This window comes from Neodiprion virginianus, chromosome 3, assembly GCF_021901495.1.
Source record: "Neodiprion virginianus isolate iyNeoVirg1 chromosome 3, iyNeoVirg1.1, whole genome shotgun sequence".
Taxonomy (NCBI): Eukaryota; Metazoa; Arthropoda; class Insecta; order Hymenoptera; family Diprionidae; genus Neodiprion; species Neodiprion virginianus.
Window position 1 is genome coordinate 27,543,462 of NC_060879.1, and position 18,501 is coordinate 27,561,962.

At 40.7% G+C, this 18,501-nt stretch overlaps 1 protein-coding gene across 1 annotated transcript in view; it reads left to right on the forward strand.

Moving 5' to 3' along the window:
• Nucleotides 1–7,107: 7,107 nt before the first annotated feature.
• LOC124300829 (choline O-acetyltransferase) overlaps nucleotides 7,108–18,501 on the forward strand; it is a 65,484-nt gene continuing 54,090 nt past the window's right edge. The window contains exon 1 of the mRNA XM_046755241.1: nucleotides 7,108–7,323. Within this exon, the coding sequence (XP_046611197.1) occupies nucleotides 7,215–7,323 (109 nt within the window). The 5' untranslated portion in view covers nucleotides 7,108–7,214. The remainder of the gene's footprint in view (nucleotides 7,324–18,501) is intronic.

Consider the following 18,501-nt stretch of genomic DNA (forward strand, 5'->3'; position numbering starts at 1 on the left):
TGTCGATGATTACGCCAACTCGATATATGCTCGAAATTATTGTGCGAATTCAAAATTTAGTGAACAAGCGTTGCGGATATCTCAACACTAATATCGGATATGAAATAGAGATGATTTCAATACTGAAAGAGAATTATTATGACTTTGTGAGATTTCTTGATTCAATGAGCTATTACAAACTGGTAAAATTCAACACTTCAATAATGGTATTCGCAAACGAGACACTGTTTGAGAAATCATGAGTACATGTTTGCATTTTTATTTTCCGAATCTCTACATTGTCCGTAAAATAATGACGCGCTTAGTATTGTTCGACAAATAACTGGTAGTGAGTGAATCGCGGTAATTTCAAATGAAATCGAGCACCCAGTCACGCGTCACGCGAATACAATCCATCCGCATTTGTGCACGCTACACAAGCCGAAGGAAAGAACAGATGTATCCGTCTCAACAGCCACTGATGTTCACCCTTGCTGCCAATTTGTCACGTTCTTGCTCGTCCGCCTCCGTGTCGCGATAAGCTTGAATTTGATAAATCGTGCGATAGAAGCAGGACATTGTAGACCTTCCCCATAACGCCCCAAAATCACAAAGAACCGAGGGCAGCACTCAGTTCTTTTTCCTCTCCTTGGAGGATTGCATTTTTTTACACAACGCCGTGGTATTAATCACCCGAGAAATCCACCAACGATCTATACTTCAAGTTATAAGGTGAATTAAATAAGCTGACACGCGATTCTGAGTCGACAATCGAAGAAGAAAAAAAAGAAACTAGTAACCCAATTTCACGTTACGAATTTTTCTTTACCACTTCTACCGTTTTTCTCGCTTCCTTGATTTGATTTTTACGAATAGAATAACGACTCTTGGCGAGGCTCCGTTCGTAATGATTCTCAATTCTCCGCCGGGAAGAAAAAGTAGACCCTTGAGGGAAAAATCCCGAAAGACGAAGGGCTTACTTGACCGTGCAACGCCATGCAGACTCGGAACTGGAGATGGAGCGATCCCTTTTTCCCGGAGGCTCTGCCCTCGAGTCGGAGTATCCACCGTGCTTTATCTCGTACACACTGGCGTGGTGTTCGCATTAGCCGCCTCCGTGTAACGGGGCTTCGAGACCACGAGGGCTGAGGGGGTTCAGGAAGAACACGGACGAACGAGGACGAGGAGAGGCTGAGAGGAGGAATAAAACGAGAGCGCGCAAGGGAGGAAAAAAAATTACTACATCAACGATGGCTCCTGGAACACGATCCGAAGATGAAAGCGATGAGTGGTAGATTCGCCTCGGCTGATTTATTCTCCACTCAAGATATCTCGCTAACCCACCTACGGTATTTTCTTACTCACAACTTTCACGAGCATCCAATTCAACGAAGATTGCTATCAGCTCTTCGAACGTTATTGAAATGAACTGATCAGAAATGATAAGCTTTCGTTCATAGTCGAGTCAAATTGGCAGATTATTATCTACGAGTCGGTATAATCGCCAATCGACATTCTCCTCGTTAACGAGACACGTTTCGCACCTCTTTGACTTACGGACAATATCCCAATCCAGCGTCTTCAGATGTTCGCAAATCACGCGAAGAAGTAAGAAAGAATCGATGTGTTACGTCGGTCTCAGACCGCAACGACATTCCCCTATCCCATCACTCGGGTCTGATGTAACGAACGCGTATTTTCCTAGTAACCCCGGTACGGATGTACAAGTCGCAAAGTCGGGGAGCTCAACTGTAGAACCGTACAAAACGGAAGAGACCTGGCCTCTGGTGCAAAGGACAAGCCCCGTCTAAACCTTGATAAAAGAATGTAACGTGCCTCGGGGTTGAAGGGGGTTGAAGGAGGGTCGAGGCGGGGGATTCAGCGGGCTGCTCAGACAAAGGGCCGTTTGTAAAGTGGGCTGGCGAGCATTGTGACGCCCTTCCCAGGGGATGACCCAAGAGTCTGTGCGGAAACACTTGGGAACACGAAAAGGAAGCGAGCTTGTTACAAATTTCCTGTGCCGTTCGTCCGCACCTCCGTTCGTTCATTCGGGCGATCGTCTGGCCTGAAACGGCGCCGACCACTTAACGGAATTCGTCGGTGCACCGCAGCCATTAGCCGCTGGACCTTATCGGCGTCGAAGATCAAGGCGGACGATGAGCCGCAGGCCCGATGAATCTCGTGATATATTTTTTCATCGCGCAAAGGGGACACGTGTGCGCTCGAGTTGGTTCGAAGTTACGTCAGGAAGCTTTTAGGCAATTCGTCGCATCGGCATGGAAGTAAATAAGGAATGGATGCTCCATTTCTTGTCATTCTACCATTTTCTTTCGTTGATTGATTCGTGACGAAAATTCGATTTTTAGCAAGTTTTGGCCATCTCTATAATCGGAGTGTTACGTCGAATACAAACGCCTGTTAGATATAACCATATATATATATATATATATATAAGATATAAATATAAGATTATATCTAACAGGCGTTTATATTCGACGTAACACTCCGATTATAGAGATGGCCAAAATGTTGTTTTGCCTGAAATAAGAAAACTTACGTAGGTATCGTTTTCCATATATATAACATGTAATATGTAATCGGAGTGTTACGTGGAACATAAACGCCTATTGGATATAATCTTATCATCTAAATAGTAAATCCAACGCTTTGGTCACCTTAGTAGCTGCAATTGTGGCCAGATTGTGCCAGATATATATATGTATATATAAAAATAAATTTTTTTCTCTTTGGGCGGTGACAAGTGGGGTGCAGACGGCGTTCAGCACACACCTTCATTTTTATTCCATACGCAAACCCCGATGCAATATTTTCCGTCGCTAATACGTGGCTGACAACGGTAATACAGATTGATGGTCCAAGCAAAACGACATCCTTCCACCGGCTTACATGCACAGATACACGCGCGCTGCACCCTTGCAGCTTGTCATCGTACACAATGTCATTGTCCGGACACGTGGTTAAAGCGATTCGCGAGTAACGGAGGAATTCGCGAGGATAACTAGAGGTCGGTTTTTTGACGGCCTGCTAGTCGGGAGAGTCTGTCGTGCGCGTGAAAAGTGCATACATACCTGTTTGAAACCCGGATGGAAAAACGACCGGCGAGCAGAAAATACGTAATATAAGCTGATACTCGTAAATGTTGCGACGACGGTGCAAACGGACGAGGTTCCGATGCTCCATCATCTTCATCTCCCATCATGGCGCGAGGAGCCATTCGGCTAAGGTCTTGCGATATAAAGTTATCCCATCTTATGAATAAAGTAGCGAGATGACACCGGGACCAGTTCTGCACCGAACCCTCGCACCGCGTTATTACCACTTCTCGGGGGTACCATGTTGCGTTATGGGTATCTGTGTGCACATAAAACCGCATTAGCACGTCCCCCATATGCTGAGTTGGGACAATATATTTCAACTCCGTTTAGGGTGTGACGTAGCCGCTGCATGGGGATAAACTTTGCCAACTTATTTCCGTAACGGTGATGCTCAAGAAAATTGTTGCCGTGGGAATTGGCCTCGCGTTTCTTCTCCCTAACGCTCGTCCAGGATTATTACTAGCCCTGCAGTTACTCGGCTACCAAATTTAGCAACGCACTTTCTTTGCGTACCGCAGCCTCGAAATCTAGACAAGATCGCCGCTTGCGCTTCGGGCGAAAAAGGGAAAGAGCTGGCGCAAGATAAACGCAGGATTTATGGCTTAATTCGAGCGCCACGAACTCTTAATAAAACCATTTACGAGCTCTTAGCCCTTCCGGTGTCGCCTGATCCTCAAAGACTTAACGACGGACATTTCGGGGCCGCGAAATCAGGACGAGCCCTGTGCCTTGATTATCGAGGAACCAGCGCAGCCTCCGTTGTATTTCGTTCCTCGAAACCATCTCGACCTGTCGAAGTCACCGACAAATGTTTTCAGTCCTTCGAAAAGACTGACGAACAAACCCAACCGCCGCAGAGATGGGGACGAGGAAAGGAAGAAACTGAAGAACTTTCGACGCGGCAATTCGATCATGGTCCGAGGACGGAATGGCTTGATTAACTGACAACGCGTCGTTACACTGGCCACCCCAACCGTCTAAGCCACGGTCTGCAGGAGGGGTGAAGTAGAAGAATGGGATTGTGGCCGTGGCTGTGGCCTGCGGGGATACAACCGACTCTGTATCCCTGTGTGGGCACATACAGAGCGAGAACTAGGGGGTCGTTTTCCCGAGCAAGAAGAGAAACGGGGAAAGGCACCGTATTTTTTTTACCTAGTAGATGCAATCACGTCTGCCGTTCCATTCTTTTCTCTCTTTCTCTCTTTCCCTTTTTTCGGGGGTGGATCCCTTCCCATATTTAGATTCGTCCTAGGCGCGATAAGACATGTATTCGATGGTGTCAAAAAAGCTTTCATTCCGTAGATAGTAACACTTACGTACGTTTTGTGTTTACCTTTGAACTATTTAAACGAACCGCACTTGGAATAATACGGTCATCGGGCAGTGTGCAACGCATGAATATTCATCATATTCAGTGTTTGGAAAAATACTGTCGGCTCGGCAGGCTCGATTTTATTTGTTAACGTGTCGAAGCTTCCGTTAATGTGAATCATAATTATTTCCATTCGCTTTATTTTCGTCGGATACCTAAACACCAGAAAGTACAGTCCTCGGTGCAGAAATTTCCGCCTTTAGCCGAGGCTTGAAAGCGAAACAGCTATTTTGCGACACATCTCTGGCGTTTCTTTGTTCTGTAATTGAAATGTTAATCAGTGTAAATTATTAATTTTTTCTCCGCGAGGAGTTTTGCAAGTTTGTTGAAATTTTAAATTGAAATGCGACTTTAATACAACTTCCAAGCATCATTTAATTTCTTCGCTTTAATAAAACTCTTTGCATCGAGTCGCAATACCGAAGTAATTCTTTAACTTTTTCTTTCGTGTATTTCTTACAGGTTATTTTTCTCTGTTGAAATAATTTACTTAAAACTGTACAACAACTGATGCAATTTTCAAAAAACCGGCTTGCTTCACAGACTCATGTCGAAATTAAGAATACAATACTTTTCAAAACTCGTATCACGAATTATGTATTCACGATTAATTGCCTCTCTCAGTTAAATATCTATAATCGGAGTTATCTAAATCCTGATACGACGGTGAAAACTATTACAAATTATACCATTAGACGTTCACTGTTAGAGTGAATTTAGGTTCAATTGAAATGTCCACGGGCCTTGCTAGGCTAGCTTATGGTCAAGGGTGTGATGTCATCTAAAATTTCTACATTGTAATATATTTAGTATTTACGGCGTAATGAAGTAACCTTTGGCCTTGTCTCATGGGTGTGGCTGCATTTTCTGTAAATTTTTAATAGTCTTTACCAAGCCTTCAAAGTGTCAACAGCGCTCATTTAATTTTTCTGGTTGAATTTTTTAAATCATTCGAGGGGACATTTCAGTTAGACTCAAAATTTTGTCGATTGTTATGTGAAATTTTGAATAACATCAGAGTCTTATGAGACAAGTATTATTCTGCCTGTTTCGGTTGATTGAATTCAGTAAGTTCGTAGATATTGGCTCATACGACTTAAAAATTTGATGTTCTTCAAAAAGCTCCCAATTGCTTCCAATTATGATAGAGAACAAAAATTGGTATCTAATTTGCAATAGGATGATGAAATTGTTATTATTGAGATAAATTTTCAACTGAAAAATGTTTAATAGTCTAGAAAACAAGGTTAACCTTGGGAATAATTTTACTGCTACATTTCGAGATTTTTGTCATATTCTTTTCAATCCATTTTCGTTTTTTTGATGAACATCAATTGCTTACGCTATTCGTACCAATATATAAGAAACTCATTGAATACAATTTACTCAAACAAGCGAGAATATTCTTTTTTGGATAAATTTTACTTCTTCATTAACAGTTAGAATTTCGTGAAAATGAAAAAAGTTTGGTATTGCAATGATCTGACTCTTTAATTTAAAAGTATTCACAATTAAATATATTTATAAATATAAATTGCACAATTCAAGTGTGCAGTTGTGAAAAGCTGTGAGAGGAATGCAAAGACCAAGAAAATATTAAGTACGATGAAAAAATATGGATTTATTTCCTCAAACTTATCGAAAACCAAGTCTGCAGATTTGGCATGCACAATAGGGTGGTCTTTATATGAGGGTCGGAAAATTTTTCATCAAAAAACCCCCCAGATCTGTTCCAAATTATTGAAAATAAATCTGTGTAAAGTTTAAAGTCTCTCCGTTAACTGGAACACGTGCCGATAAGTTTTCAAAGTTTTAAATCTAAAATACATGTAGTTTTTATAACTACAGTTATTTTGTTTTCTATGACTTTGGTATGTATATTAAGAGACCGATTTGAAACTTGACAGAGTTGTTGATTACAATAAAAGGATAAATGCTGGTCAAGTTTGAAAAAAAGATCAAGAAATGTCCAGCAGTATTGATAGTTCAGGCTGAATTGCAAATTCGCACTTTGTGAGACTAGTCCAAGACAACGGACTTTTGACAATGGTTACGAGGCCGAGTGCTGCTGACTTAACAACTTTCGCAAGGAGTCTGCTTTTTCGCACGAGTATCACAAGTATGTAAAAAATGTATGCCTTTTGTAAAAAGTACAGAAAAAATATATCTTATGGTGTCCGTGAAGCGTGCGAAAAAGTAACTAGGTTGTTAAAATAGCGTGCAAAAACGTAACTAGTGGATTTATAAGAGACTGTAGTTGTTCTACGTAACTCGTGACCTCGTAAAAAGCGCCACTTCTCACACGCATTAGAGGCATCTAAAGAGGGCCTTATTAAGCCCATGTTATAAAAACATCATTCTCATGTTTTTCTACCTCGCAGTAATTTTCGACCGATCACGGTATTGGTCAACAAATTTCACGTACCGACTCAAGAATTGAACAACATATTATAACCATCCGGATCACGTTTCCCTATTGACTTTGAGTATAGTTGAAGGTCGAAAAGCAAAGTTATTAACGTTCGTTAGATCGTCATCGTCATGTGTGCGCGTATGGTGTAATTCGCGAACTGGTCACTGACAACGTTATGAAAAACTCGATACCGAACATTTGGCGAAATATAACCGGCTACGATCGACGGTGTGCGCGGTGAAGGAGGACCACAATATCCATCGAGTGGTTGCACCAATATTTCATTACGAATTGATTTTTAACAGTGGTAAAATAAAAATAGTATCTCGGTATCATGGCTGATTTTCGTTCACCAAAAAACAACAGCGAGTGTGAGAAGGCTTGGTTTTCGAAAAAAACTACCCCACGGATAACACCATACAGAGTGGATTTAACAAAATATGGTGAGTTCTTAATTGTTATTTGTAATACGCTGGCTGTTCCCATTCGCACGGTTAGTGTGGTGATTGCGAGAGATTGTCGCACGTCGTCCGTATTTTAAACCCTTGGGGCCAATAATTTTCTCAGAATACGAAGATACGGTTGTTCCGGTTAGCAAAAAAACAAAAACGATATTTTGTAAAACGTGTTGTGACGGGACGGAGTACAAAAATGCGAAAGATCAAAAGGTCGACGGGACAAAATTCCGAAAGTGAAAATACCGACAGTCAAAAATGTAGAAAGAACATAAATACGATAAGTTGTCTTGTATAAAAATAAAAATTGGGACCGCAAAAATGAACAAATAAATGACACCGAATTTTGTTTTGTTTTGAGAATGGGCAAGATTACCAAAAGCAAAATATTGAATTGCGAAAATACCGAACAGTCAAAATATCGACTTTTGAAATGTCGGACTCGTGCCGTTTTCGAAAATTTACGAATCCGAATTATTTTCCTTGTCCGCCCGTCTATTTACGGACCTTGCGACGGATCAAAGACTCGAAAGGTCAAAATCCCGAAACCGACTGAGACAGAATGGTCAAGATATCGAAAGGCTTGAAGCCGTCAAAAACACATTTATTCTTTCCAACGTCGCCAGTTTCAGATAATAGATAGCATTAGGCTTATGAAGTTACACAATGTTGCCTGTTCCTTTGCGCTCTAAATTTTTAATTTCAGAATTTTCATTTTTCTATATTTTCACATTCTGTGCTTTGTTCATTCGGAATGCAGACTCATCTGAACATACTTTTGCGGATAAAAGAACGTTCGGTTGAATGAACTTTCGGGAAAACGGTTATTCTATTGGATGATTTATCGAAAATCCCAATTTCGGCTTTTCGACCACTCGACTTTTTGGTTTTTCAGGATTTTGACCCCCACCCTTGCGACGATACGATAGAGACCGAACTTGTTCCAACTTCTAACTAGCTCTAGCGTGATGCGCACAGCGTTGTTCACCATAAAAATTGCATGTCCAAAAAGAGTCACTCTACCGTGTGAACGCAAACTGAACTTGTAATAACAGATATGGGTATAAAATGGTGTCTTATGTAGTGTTTCCCTATGCGAATTTATTTACATACAATAGATGCGTAATGCGTATACATGAATACATGTTTCATCGTCTCACCATCTTCCTAATTTTCGATGTTCAGATCATGGTTTTTCTACTTTTCGATGTGCGGATCACCCGCTGCATGTTTCGCGACGCGGTCGTGCAAACTATAGTTTTCGTAGTTTTCGATATCCAGATCATTCGTTTCACATTTTGTGATGTCGAAATGGGAACACATAAGACGGCTTTTCAGGTAACCAAGGTGGACATACGAGTCCTTTCCAGAGAAGAGGTAATTGTTTTCCTTCGTGTCTGTCGTATAATTAATCATGTACCGGGTGGTCACTTTTGATAATTCAAATGCTTCTAAGGTATGTCTTATTCATCGCCGAAGAATTTTCAGTCTATTCTGTCGCATAAATTTCATGGTTTTATTATGCGCCGTTCTAAAGACCGTGCATTACATATTTTTGAGTGAGTTTTTATATTCATCGCCATTTCACAAGCCGATGAGCTTTGTCTCGTTTATATATTTAATAAATCGATGCAAATAAAATTTAAGTTTTCACGCAGACGAGTGCCCGTTCGTCTTGGTAACCGGTTTGCCTTAAGCTCCATTGAAAATAAAGCTAATCTTGTTTGCAGCCAGTTTCCACTAAGTGGATTAAGTCACCAGCTATACCCATAGGCAAGGAGAAATCCGCCGTAGGCACCGTGCCCAAGACTCTGGGCAAATAAAAGGGCAATACCACCCCATGTAACAAAGCTTGTTCCTGCGGTCGTAAATTACACAGTCTCGCAAACTAGCTAGAAATTAAAAATCTCTCATTTTGCTACCTAGCTTTCACTAGCTAGGAATTTAAAAGCTTTCATCGCACGCATGCCTTGAAAAATACGGCCGCACATATGTGTGTGCTTTATAATGAGGATGAATGAGCCTTGCCGTCTGAACCAAAAGTTAAGAAAAGAAATAAAAACGTTAAAATATGTGTCCTGATAATGGTGGTCGTAAATAGGATCACATTCCTTGTACCGTGTGATAAAAATTGTTCGGAGCTAATTCGAATAACACGAGCTGAATATCAAAATTTTGAAGAAAGGTTTTATAATCATAACTCTAGTGTTTACTATATGACGTTAACATTTTTGGGTCTATTTTGGTTACTAAAGAGATCTTCAGAGGTCACCTGAAAAAAGTTTTACAAAATGGTTATCTTCAGAGTTACCATCTGATATTTTCTAAATTTAAAAAAATTAATTTCTGAGGATCCTTTTAGTGAACAAAATCAGCCCGAAAATATTAAAATTGAATCAAGAACACCTGAATTCTAATTATAAATCTATTTCCATGCATCTCAGCTCGTGTTATTCTAATTTGCTCAGCTTCATTTCCGTTACTATTACTGTCTGGGTTGTTGTTCCATTCGCATTCACCATGATTTGCACAATTAACACCATACCAAATTCTTCGAACCCAGTTTTCACTTCTTTTCTATCTTCTAATTTAGACGAAACTGCCTATCGATCCTTAAATGAGAATTTCAGAGGCTTTATCACGCGCATCCCAGTGTCCATTATACCTACAGTAAAAGTGATTTGAGTCGAAACAAGTGAAAGTAGTCATAGAATAGAGCGAGACCACAGAATACAGGCAGTTAGAGTTTTCGGGTACGTAGGTCAGAAGCCGTTCGGAATTTTCAATATAAATTGTATATATCGACACGCGCCCGAAATGAGAATGGGAATGTAGCTGTCGCACCCACGTGCGTTGCATGTGTTACTTACTTACGATAGGCGAAGCATCTCGCCCATACATATTTATCGTCATACTCCGGCTGTTACCCGCTAGAATTTAGAACGTGACTTTTAACCCTTCTTATGCTCTCACTTCACCTCACCTGCAACATTTCACGGCTTTAACGTCGCTACTCGATGGACGCGACGCGACGCGACGTGACGCTGCTCGTGAAACTTACACCGTGATTCATTGCACGGGTCGACATACGAGGTTCACCAAGCACGAAATTACTTGGTGTATTTGTTTTTTCTAGATTTTCTGACGCAATAGCCAAATCTGCTCGACAAAATCACTTGCACTTCTAGTTTTACGGCAGCTTTAATTAAAAGTCATAAAACACGCGATTTCAACGTTCTTTGACTTTATCTACACCGAGGTCGAAGTATTCCGAGCATTCTGAAACAGTGCTCGAAATCATCATACATCATACATCATACATCATACATAGTACATAGTATCAAAGTTCGAAACCAAAATTCGGATGTTCACAAAGTGACGTCACCCAAATTTTTTTTTCTCTTGACGTCATCGATCTATATAGACGAAAATCGGCTAGCCGAATTCCTCAGTCTGGAAACAACCGCGCAGTAGAGCGGACGGATGAAAATCGCGCTCCGCAGATTTCGTGTAACGAGTTCTCTACCTCCTGGATTCTACGCTCCGGGTCCGTTTCCTGGTGCAACTCAGGTTCCAGGACAAGCGCTCCGTAGTTTTGGCTATCCAGGTCCTTGACCTGATGACTTTTGACCTTCCGGACTAATTTAAAAGTTTACAAGTTTGATCGTTGAAAACGTCATTTTTTTGTACTATCAAACCAATATGCATACTTCAGATAACATTTTGAATCGGAAAAAAAACCGAACGACTAGGATCAATAAATTTTAATTTGATCACAAGATATTCGTTCATTGAGCATTTAGCAAAGTTATTACATTTGTAATATTTGTGAATTAAGAAGATCATCTTGAAAATTTTAAAATAGAAAATCTCAGAATTATAAACTAGAGCGCAGATATGGACGCTTCATTTCAAATCACTTCAAAATTGTTAAAAAAAAAAAAAAAACTAGAAGATCGTCCGATTGCACTTTACGGTGGCTCATTTTATTCAAAGGACTATTTTCTACAAATTTTCGTTTCTTATTCAGAAGTCAACTCAATATTGTTTTTTTTTCGAACATAATAAACATCGATATACTGTTGAATTAATCATTTAACAATGCCAACATGATGAGGAAAAAAGTGTTTTCGTAACTCTGTAGATAAAAGTCTCCTAAACAAGAAGCGATTTGAAATGAAGCATCGATATCTAAGATTTATACTTTTGCTTATAATTGCAGTGTTTTCTTTTTCTAAATATTCTAAAAGATTTCCATAGTTTTGAAATATAATGAATTGACAAATACTCAATGTACGACTATCCCGGAAGATGCTTGTTAAACGACGTTATCTGACAAGAAGTTTTTCCCACCTAGATTCAATCTCTCGAAAAAAGTAATTTCATTTTGCAGAGATGTTTATTTCGCTCGTGTTCGAAGCTCAGAGACAAAAGCAACTTTTTAAGTACCAGCCGTCATGATAAGCCTTCGGAAATAAATCGTGTTCGCATTGTTAAATTGCATCAGCGTGACGAGGATAGAAAGAGATAGGCGAGAAGAAACCTTGTCTTAACAATTGTCCCTTTTACTGGTGCCCCGAAGGCCCGAGGCCCTCCGACGCTTTTGGTATTGTTATTCAAATGCACCGCCACGAGGGTCAGGGAAGGAAGAGGGCTTTATAATTTCCGCCCTCCCGGCGTCGTCCGGCCCCCTTCAACGCCCCCACAACCCCCGTAATCCAACGGCTGAAAGCCTCGTTTAATATTTATGATTTATTTCGGTTTAATTTGACGCGCCGACGAGACTCCCAACCGGATTTATCGACGCGGATTTTCGGAAATACAATTTCATGTCACTCGGCAAACGGAGGTGTTTCGATTTACTGCGAAGCTACAAAGCTCAGAATTTCAATATAAATATTTAACGGATCTCTCTTTCGTCGTGTCGATGTTATTCCAGATTGGTTCTGAGAAAGGAAATCCGGTTTTCTTCGTTCTCCCAATCATGTGTCATGTCGTCTTTTCCATAATAAAGAATAAATGAAATTCGTAGTAATATATTTATGTGTTCATTGGGATCTTTCGTTAGGAGGCGACGTTTCTTCACACCCACCTAGAACGTTTGTTATACGTAGCAAAAAAGGGATCCTCATACAAGAATTAATTGTGATTAAATGTGTGTTGATTAAACTTGGATTAGGAAGATATCCCTTTGCAAGGATTCTGTTTTGTCTATTCGCCTACAATCAGATGAAAGTAAAAAAGAAATGTTGCTGCTAATTGAAAGACCTCAGTGCTGACACACAAAATTCGTGCACAGCTGACATGACTTTGGATTCTAAGAGCGATTTCTTTCTTCGTACCCAGGTAAAGCCGCAATTCCACATTACTTAACACCGTCGTTGATCACTTCGTGTTTCAAATAGAGACGAAAAAGAAACTGTCATCCAATTTTCTTGACAAGTGATAAATTTCGCTGTCAATTTAAGTAATTCGGTCACTATGGCAAACAATGCCGGACGATATTGGTTACGCGCGGAGGGCAGGGATTCTCTCTTACGACTCTCTTACCACGGTTACCATGTAGGACATTATGGCCGGGAATTAACTTCCATCCATCAGTGTCTGTCCCTGGACCCCTACACCGCCCAAATCTACTTCTATTTCTTTTCTTCTCGTCTCTATTTGCCGTTTCCCTCATTCCCTGCGTCCGGCTCAATCTTCCTAGCGATCTTTCAGATTGTGTCGTAGATTGGCTGCGATCCGCCTAAGCTGCGTTCGCGCAAAACGATCGACCAACACCAACTCGTCTGTGATCGCATCGAGAATGACAAGCATGATCTTCCTTAGAAAAAAAAAATTGAACATACGTATCTCTCTGTTCTTCATCCGGGAAATATAACGCTTTGAAGCATGAAAACTAGTGGATCATTCGTGCAGTTCAACAGCCTCTGCAGAGTAAGTCGTAATTCTTATTTTCGTTATTTCGTCCTACCTGATTAGTTTCGTAATGCTTATAAATTTTCATATTTAAAAAACTTTGATTTTGCCATTTTTACTAATTGCGAAATAATTTATTATCCATAAGATATGATTTTGGAATTTTGATGAAAACAATTTTTCGCCTTTTAGAAATTTGGTCCCCACCCTGAGAAGCAGCAACAACGATTCTCCCAGCCAATTCGGCACCCGGTTTTTAGCAGTATGTACGGAAGAGGGGAGATTTCGAGAAAGGGTCCGAGTTCCACAGAGTAGGTATAACATTACGGGGTGCGTGTGTGAGTTACATACACGTGGTTCATCAAACCACGATGATATAATCACGTAATTAAGTCAGTTTACGGATTTAACCGAATCAAGGCATGATCTGCATCCTCGGTCGTTACGTTACATCCACGCGCCACCCGAAGAAAGTTCCCCCCATCCGATGACCAGTTTATGATTTTCACTCGCGTGCATAATGATCAATCTCAACATCTACACGCGTTACGTATATTATATACTTATGTGAATAATTTACTAAAGTTTCGGGAGATTTGATCAGCCAAGTGCGACGATTTGCATATTATTCGTCAATTTCGAATCCCGGTCAACGTGAGCCTGCCATCAAATGTTCGCTAGAAAATCTAATATAATGCCACCCACGTAACTTCTGCATTAACGCGTGCCACGTGTGTCTTTCATACGAAGCTAGCTCTCACATGATGTCATAATCCACCTTTTGCATTGCTGATCAGTTCCTCCCAACCCCTTTCCAACTTCCCCAGATCTGATTAAATGCAGTTTTAGCTATAGAAAGATCCTTGGGTTCGCCAAAGAGCGTTCACGTCGCGTTTGCAACTCTCTTGGGCACGTGCAAAACCGGAAGCCCTTAACGGATAGAGATGAAACGATGTGGTCCAGCTCCGGTATATCCCCGTGCATAAGTCACGCTTCCACAATTACCACGAAAGTTAATTACCTTCGTTCATTACATTTTCATGAGTTAAAAGCGCTGCAAATGTTTCATCGCTTCCTGGGGTTAATTACCCGGGCTAGAACATTAACTCTCGTAATTGAGATTTATTAAAACGAAGGTTAGTATCCCACTGTACTCTCCGTGAAGCAATATCGTCACGGAGGGGTGCGGATCATGTGCTGTTCGCAGTGGTAAAAATTCCAGGGATATCCTTTTCACTTGGAGAGAGATCATTTGATGGTCGAAAATGCTTATTTTTTTCCGTTAACAAGCCTGTTCTCCGAAACTTAATTTATCTTTAGCCACGGCGAGAAATCATTCGAAATCACAAAGGTCAGTTTTATCGAAAATTTTTTACTTCAATTATTACAGTTCTACAATGTTTTGATTTTTATGGAAAAATACAGATCTGTGAGCATCAAATATTATTGGGAAGAATAATATTATGAGTCGGAGCCTTAGCTCCGACTGACGACGAGAGAGAGGGAATGTGACGAATGCGAGCGAAATGACGAGTGAGTTCGACGACAGGCCCCGTGCTGTAAACCTCGCCTAATAAAGTATCGATCATCTCTGACAAGAAATCTATTATTTCAAGCTCACCCTATCAACTCACATATAAAATAAACCCCATAGTTTTACCCTTATAGATCTTGGTACAAATAATGAAAATAGGTTTTGTAGCTGTACCCAGAAAACCCAGTATGTGTTAATGTTCATCATGTTTACGGTTACTCGTGTAATAAATTAATGTTAAGGCCTTATATTTAACTGAAACAATAGTAAAAGTCAAATGTACAAATTTAATGTTGCAATAACCAGAAAAATAAAATATTGTACCAAATTTCATTGTCATTCCATCAATACTTGAAACATCATTGTAACGATATCCATTTTACTAAAATTTTATAGTACCTACTATAACAATTGACATTTTTCACAATGAGAAGACCGCTATCAATTTAGAATCTTAAAATTATGAGAACATTTAAAATCAACTCTAAAGTGATAGTCATTTGTTCAGTTAAAATTTTGACTAGAATCCAAAGTAAATACAGACGCAGTTCTGTTGACAAACCGAAATGACATAACGAACAACGAATCTGGAATAATCTGTATGAAAGGGAAAATGAAGTGAAATGTTTTTCTGGTCATGCGTTGACTTTTCGGTATAAGCCGGCCAAGGCAACGAGACGATCTGTCAACGTGACGTTTAATAAGAAACCGCGTCGTAAGTCATGATTTGAGCTAGAAACGAAACAAAGTCTGGCTTAATCCACGGCCCATGGAGGCCGACGGTTGGAGGGGCTTGTCGGCAGCTTACCTCGTCACAACTTACCGCCCTAGTATAACATCGTTATACGAGAATGCCTTGTTCTCTGTAACCCTGTTATGACTGCCACAGCCAAGGTATGGAGCAATTCGATTCAATTTACGAGGTATTCCTACGCCTGTAGCCTCCGCACAGTTGTAATAATTATTAAAATAATCGATCCTTTTCATTGTTCAGCGGCTTTCCAATTCGATACATAATGTAACTCAAGTATACATCGTGTAAGAACAAAACTTTTAAAAGCAGAATTTCAAAAATTTTAATTAAATATTTATCTCCCTCCTGGCGTTGGATTTCAATCATCGAAAAGCTGAGTTTCGAACATGATTTCTTCTTTTATTCTGCCGGATAAGATGTGTGGGAACGGCTTCAGATGCGGACGACTGTGAACCGACCCCAAGCCCTGGGATACTTACACGTGTCCCGCAAACACTTATTTATCCAAGCATGGAACGTCCGCAATTATATCTGAAATATTCGCTGCGGATACATGGTGTGCCTTGAGAGATTGCAGTTAACATGCATGGAACTTTGGACAATAATTGAGACTCGGGAAGGTTTGATTCATATGGGAGTCGATCGTAGTGTAGATTCGCCTGTTCTTGCTTCTTAGCGGTTGAGCAACCCGATGCGTAATGACAGACAGGTTCTCGTTTTTTGGCTTTAACTGTAACTTCAGATGCGTTGATCGCAGCGTATTGGAACTGCGCCCAATCGATTTCTCTCGCAAAATTACGTCGGAAAAGTGAGTAAGAGAATTTATTTTGGCACTTTTGAAAATCGCGATAATTTTTGCCAAAAATGCGAAGGGGTTAGCCTTACTTTTTCTTCATTTGTGGAGCCAAAAATTTTTGGTCTCAGATTCGATTTGAATGACCCTTACCTGACTAATTGGACCCTCAGGAACTCAGAAAACGCAGCAAAAAGAGCGTGGGACCAAGAGGAGAGAAATGGCGAGCAAAAAAGCACCTGCTGAAAAATGTCGAAAACTCAGGTTCTCGTTTTTTGGCTGTAGCTTTCGATGCGTTGATCGCAGCGCATTGGGACTGCGCCCAATCAATTTCTCTCGCAAAATTACGTCCGAACAGTGCATCAAAGAATTGAGTCCAGCATTTTTTTAAATCGTTGAAATTTCCGTCAGAAGTCTAACGTGGTTAAGTTGAATTTCTTCCGTGATTTTCAGAGCAAAGAACATTTCGACTCGTTAGCTGACTCGTTAACTGAAGAATGAATCTTTGGTCCACGCCTGGCGATCGAAGGGCCAAGCCGCTTCAGTCTGCAATTAGCAGGAAAGATAAAGTGCGTATTTCTTGTCTGGAATGTGAGAACTGAAATCATTATACGTCATATCATATCATCATACATCATACATCATACATCATACAACGTACATCATACATCATCATACATAGTATTAAAGGTCGAAACCAAAGTTTGGATGTCGGATGTTCAGAAAGTGACGTCACCAATTCAAAATCAGCTAGCCGAATTCCTCAGTCGGGAAACAACCGCGCAGTAGAGCGGACGGATGAGAGTCGCGCTCCGCAAATTTCGAGTAACGGGTTCTCAACCTCCCGGATCCCGCGCTTCGGGTCCGCTACGTATTTCGAGTACCGGGTTCTCAACCTCCAGGATCCCGCGCTTCGGGTTCGCTACGCGGTGAAACTCGACTTCCAGGATAAGCGCTCCGTGGTTCCCGGTTCACGTTTACAATACATAATTTCAATTCGTTTTTCGCGCAACCCCAAATTCGGTAGCTGTCAGTCCGCTAATAAAATTTCTCGACTTCCAGGATAAGCGCTCCGTAGTTCCCGGTTCATGTTTACAACAAATAATTTCAATTCGTTTTTCGCGCAACCCCAAATTCGGTAGCTGTCAGTCCGCTAATAAAATTTCTCGACTTCCAGGATAAGCGCTCCGTAGTTCCCGGTTCATGTTTACAACAAATAATTTCAATTCGTTTTTCGCGCAACCCCAAATTCGGTAGCTGTCAGTCCGCTATTTAAATTTCTCGACTTCCAGGATAAGCGCTCCGTAGTTCCCGGTTCATGTTTACAACAAATAATTTCAATTCGTTTTTCGCGCAACCCCAAATTCCGTAGCTGTCAGTCCGCTATTTAAATTTCTCGACTTCCAGGATAAGCGCTCCGTAGTTCCCGGTTCATGTTTACAACAAATAATTTCAATTCGTTTTTCGCGCAACCCCAAATTCGGTAGCTGTCAGTCCGCTAATAAAATTTCTCGACTTCCAAGATAAGCGCTCCGTAGTTCCCGGTTCATGTTTACAACAAATAATTTCAATTCGTTTTTCGCGCAACCCCAAATTCCGTAGCTGTCAGTCCGCTATTTAAATTTCTCGACTTCCAGGATAAGCGCTCCGTAGTTCCCGGTTCATGTTTACAACAAATAATTTCAATTCGTTTTTCGCGCAACCCCAAATTCGGTAGCTGTCAGTCCGCTAATAAAATTTCTCGACTTCCAAGATAAGCGCTCCGTAGTTCCCGGTTCATGTTTACAACAAATAATTTCAATTCGTTTTTCGCGCAACCCCAAATTCGGTAGCTGTCAGTCCGCTAATAAAATTTCTCGACTTCCAAGATAAGCGCTCCGTAGTTCCCGGTTCATGTTTACAACAAATAATTTCAATTCGTTTTTCGCGCAACCCCAAATTCGGTAGCTGTCAGTCCGCTGATAAAATTTCTCGACTTCCAGGATAAGCGCTCCGTAGTTCCCGGTTCATGTTTACAATAAATAATTTCAATTCGTTTTTCGCGCAACCCCCAATTCCGTAGCTGTCAGTCCGCTATTAAAATTTCTCGACTTCCAGGATAAGCGCTCCGTAGTTCCCGGTTCATGTTTACAACAAATAATTTCAATTCGTTTTTCGCGCAACCCC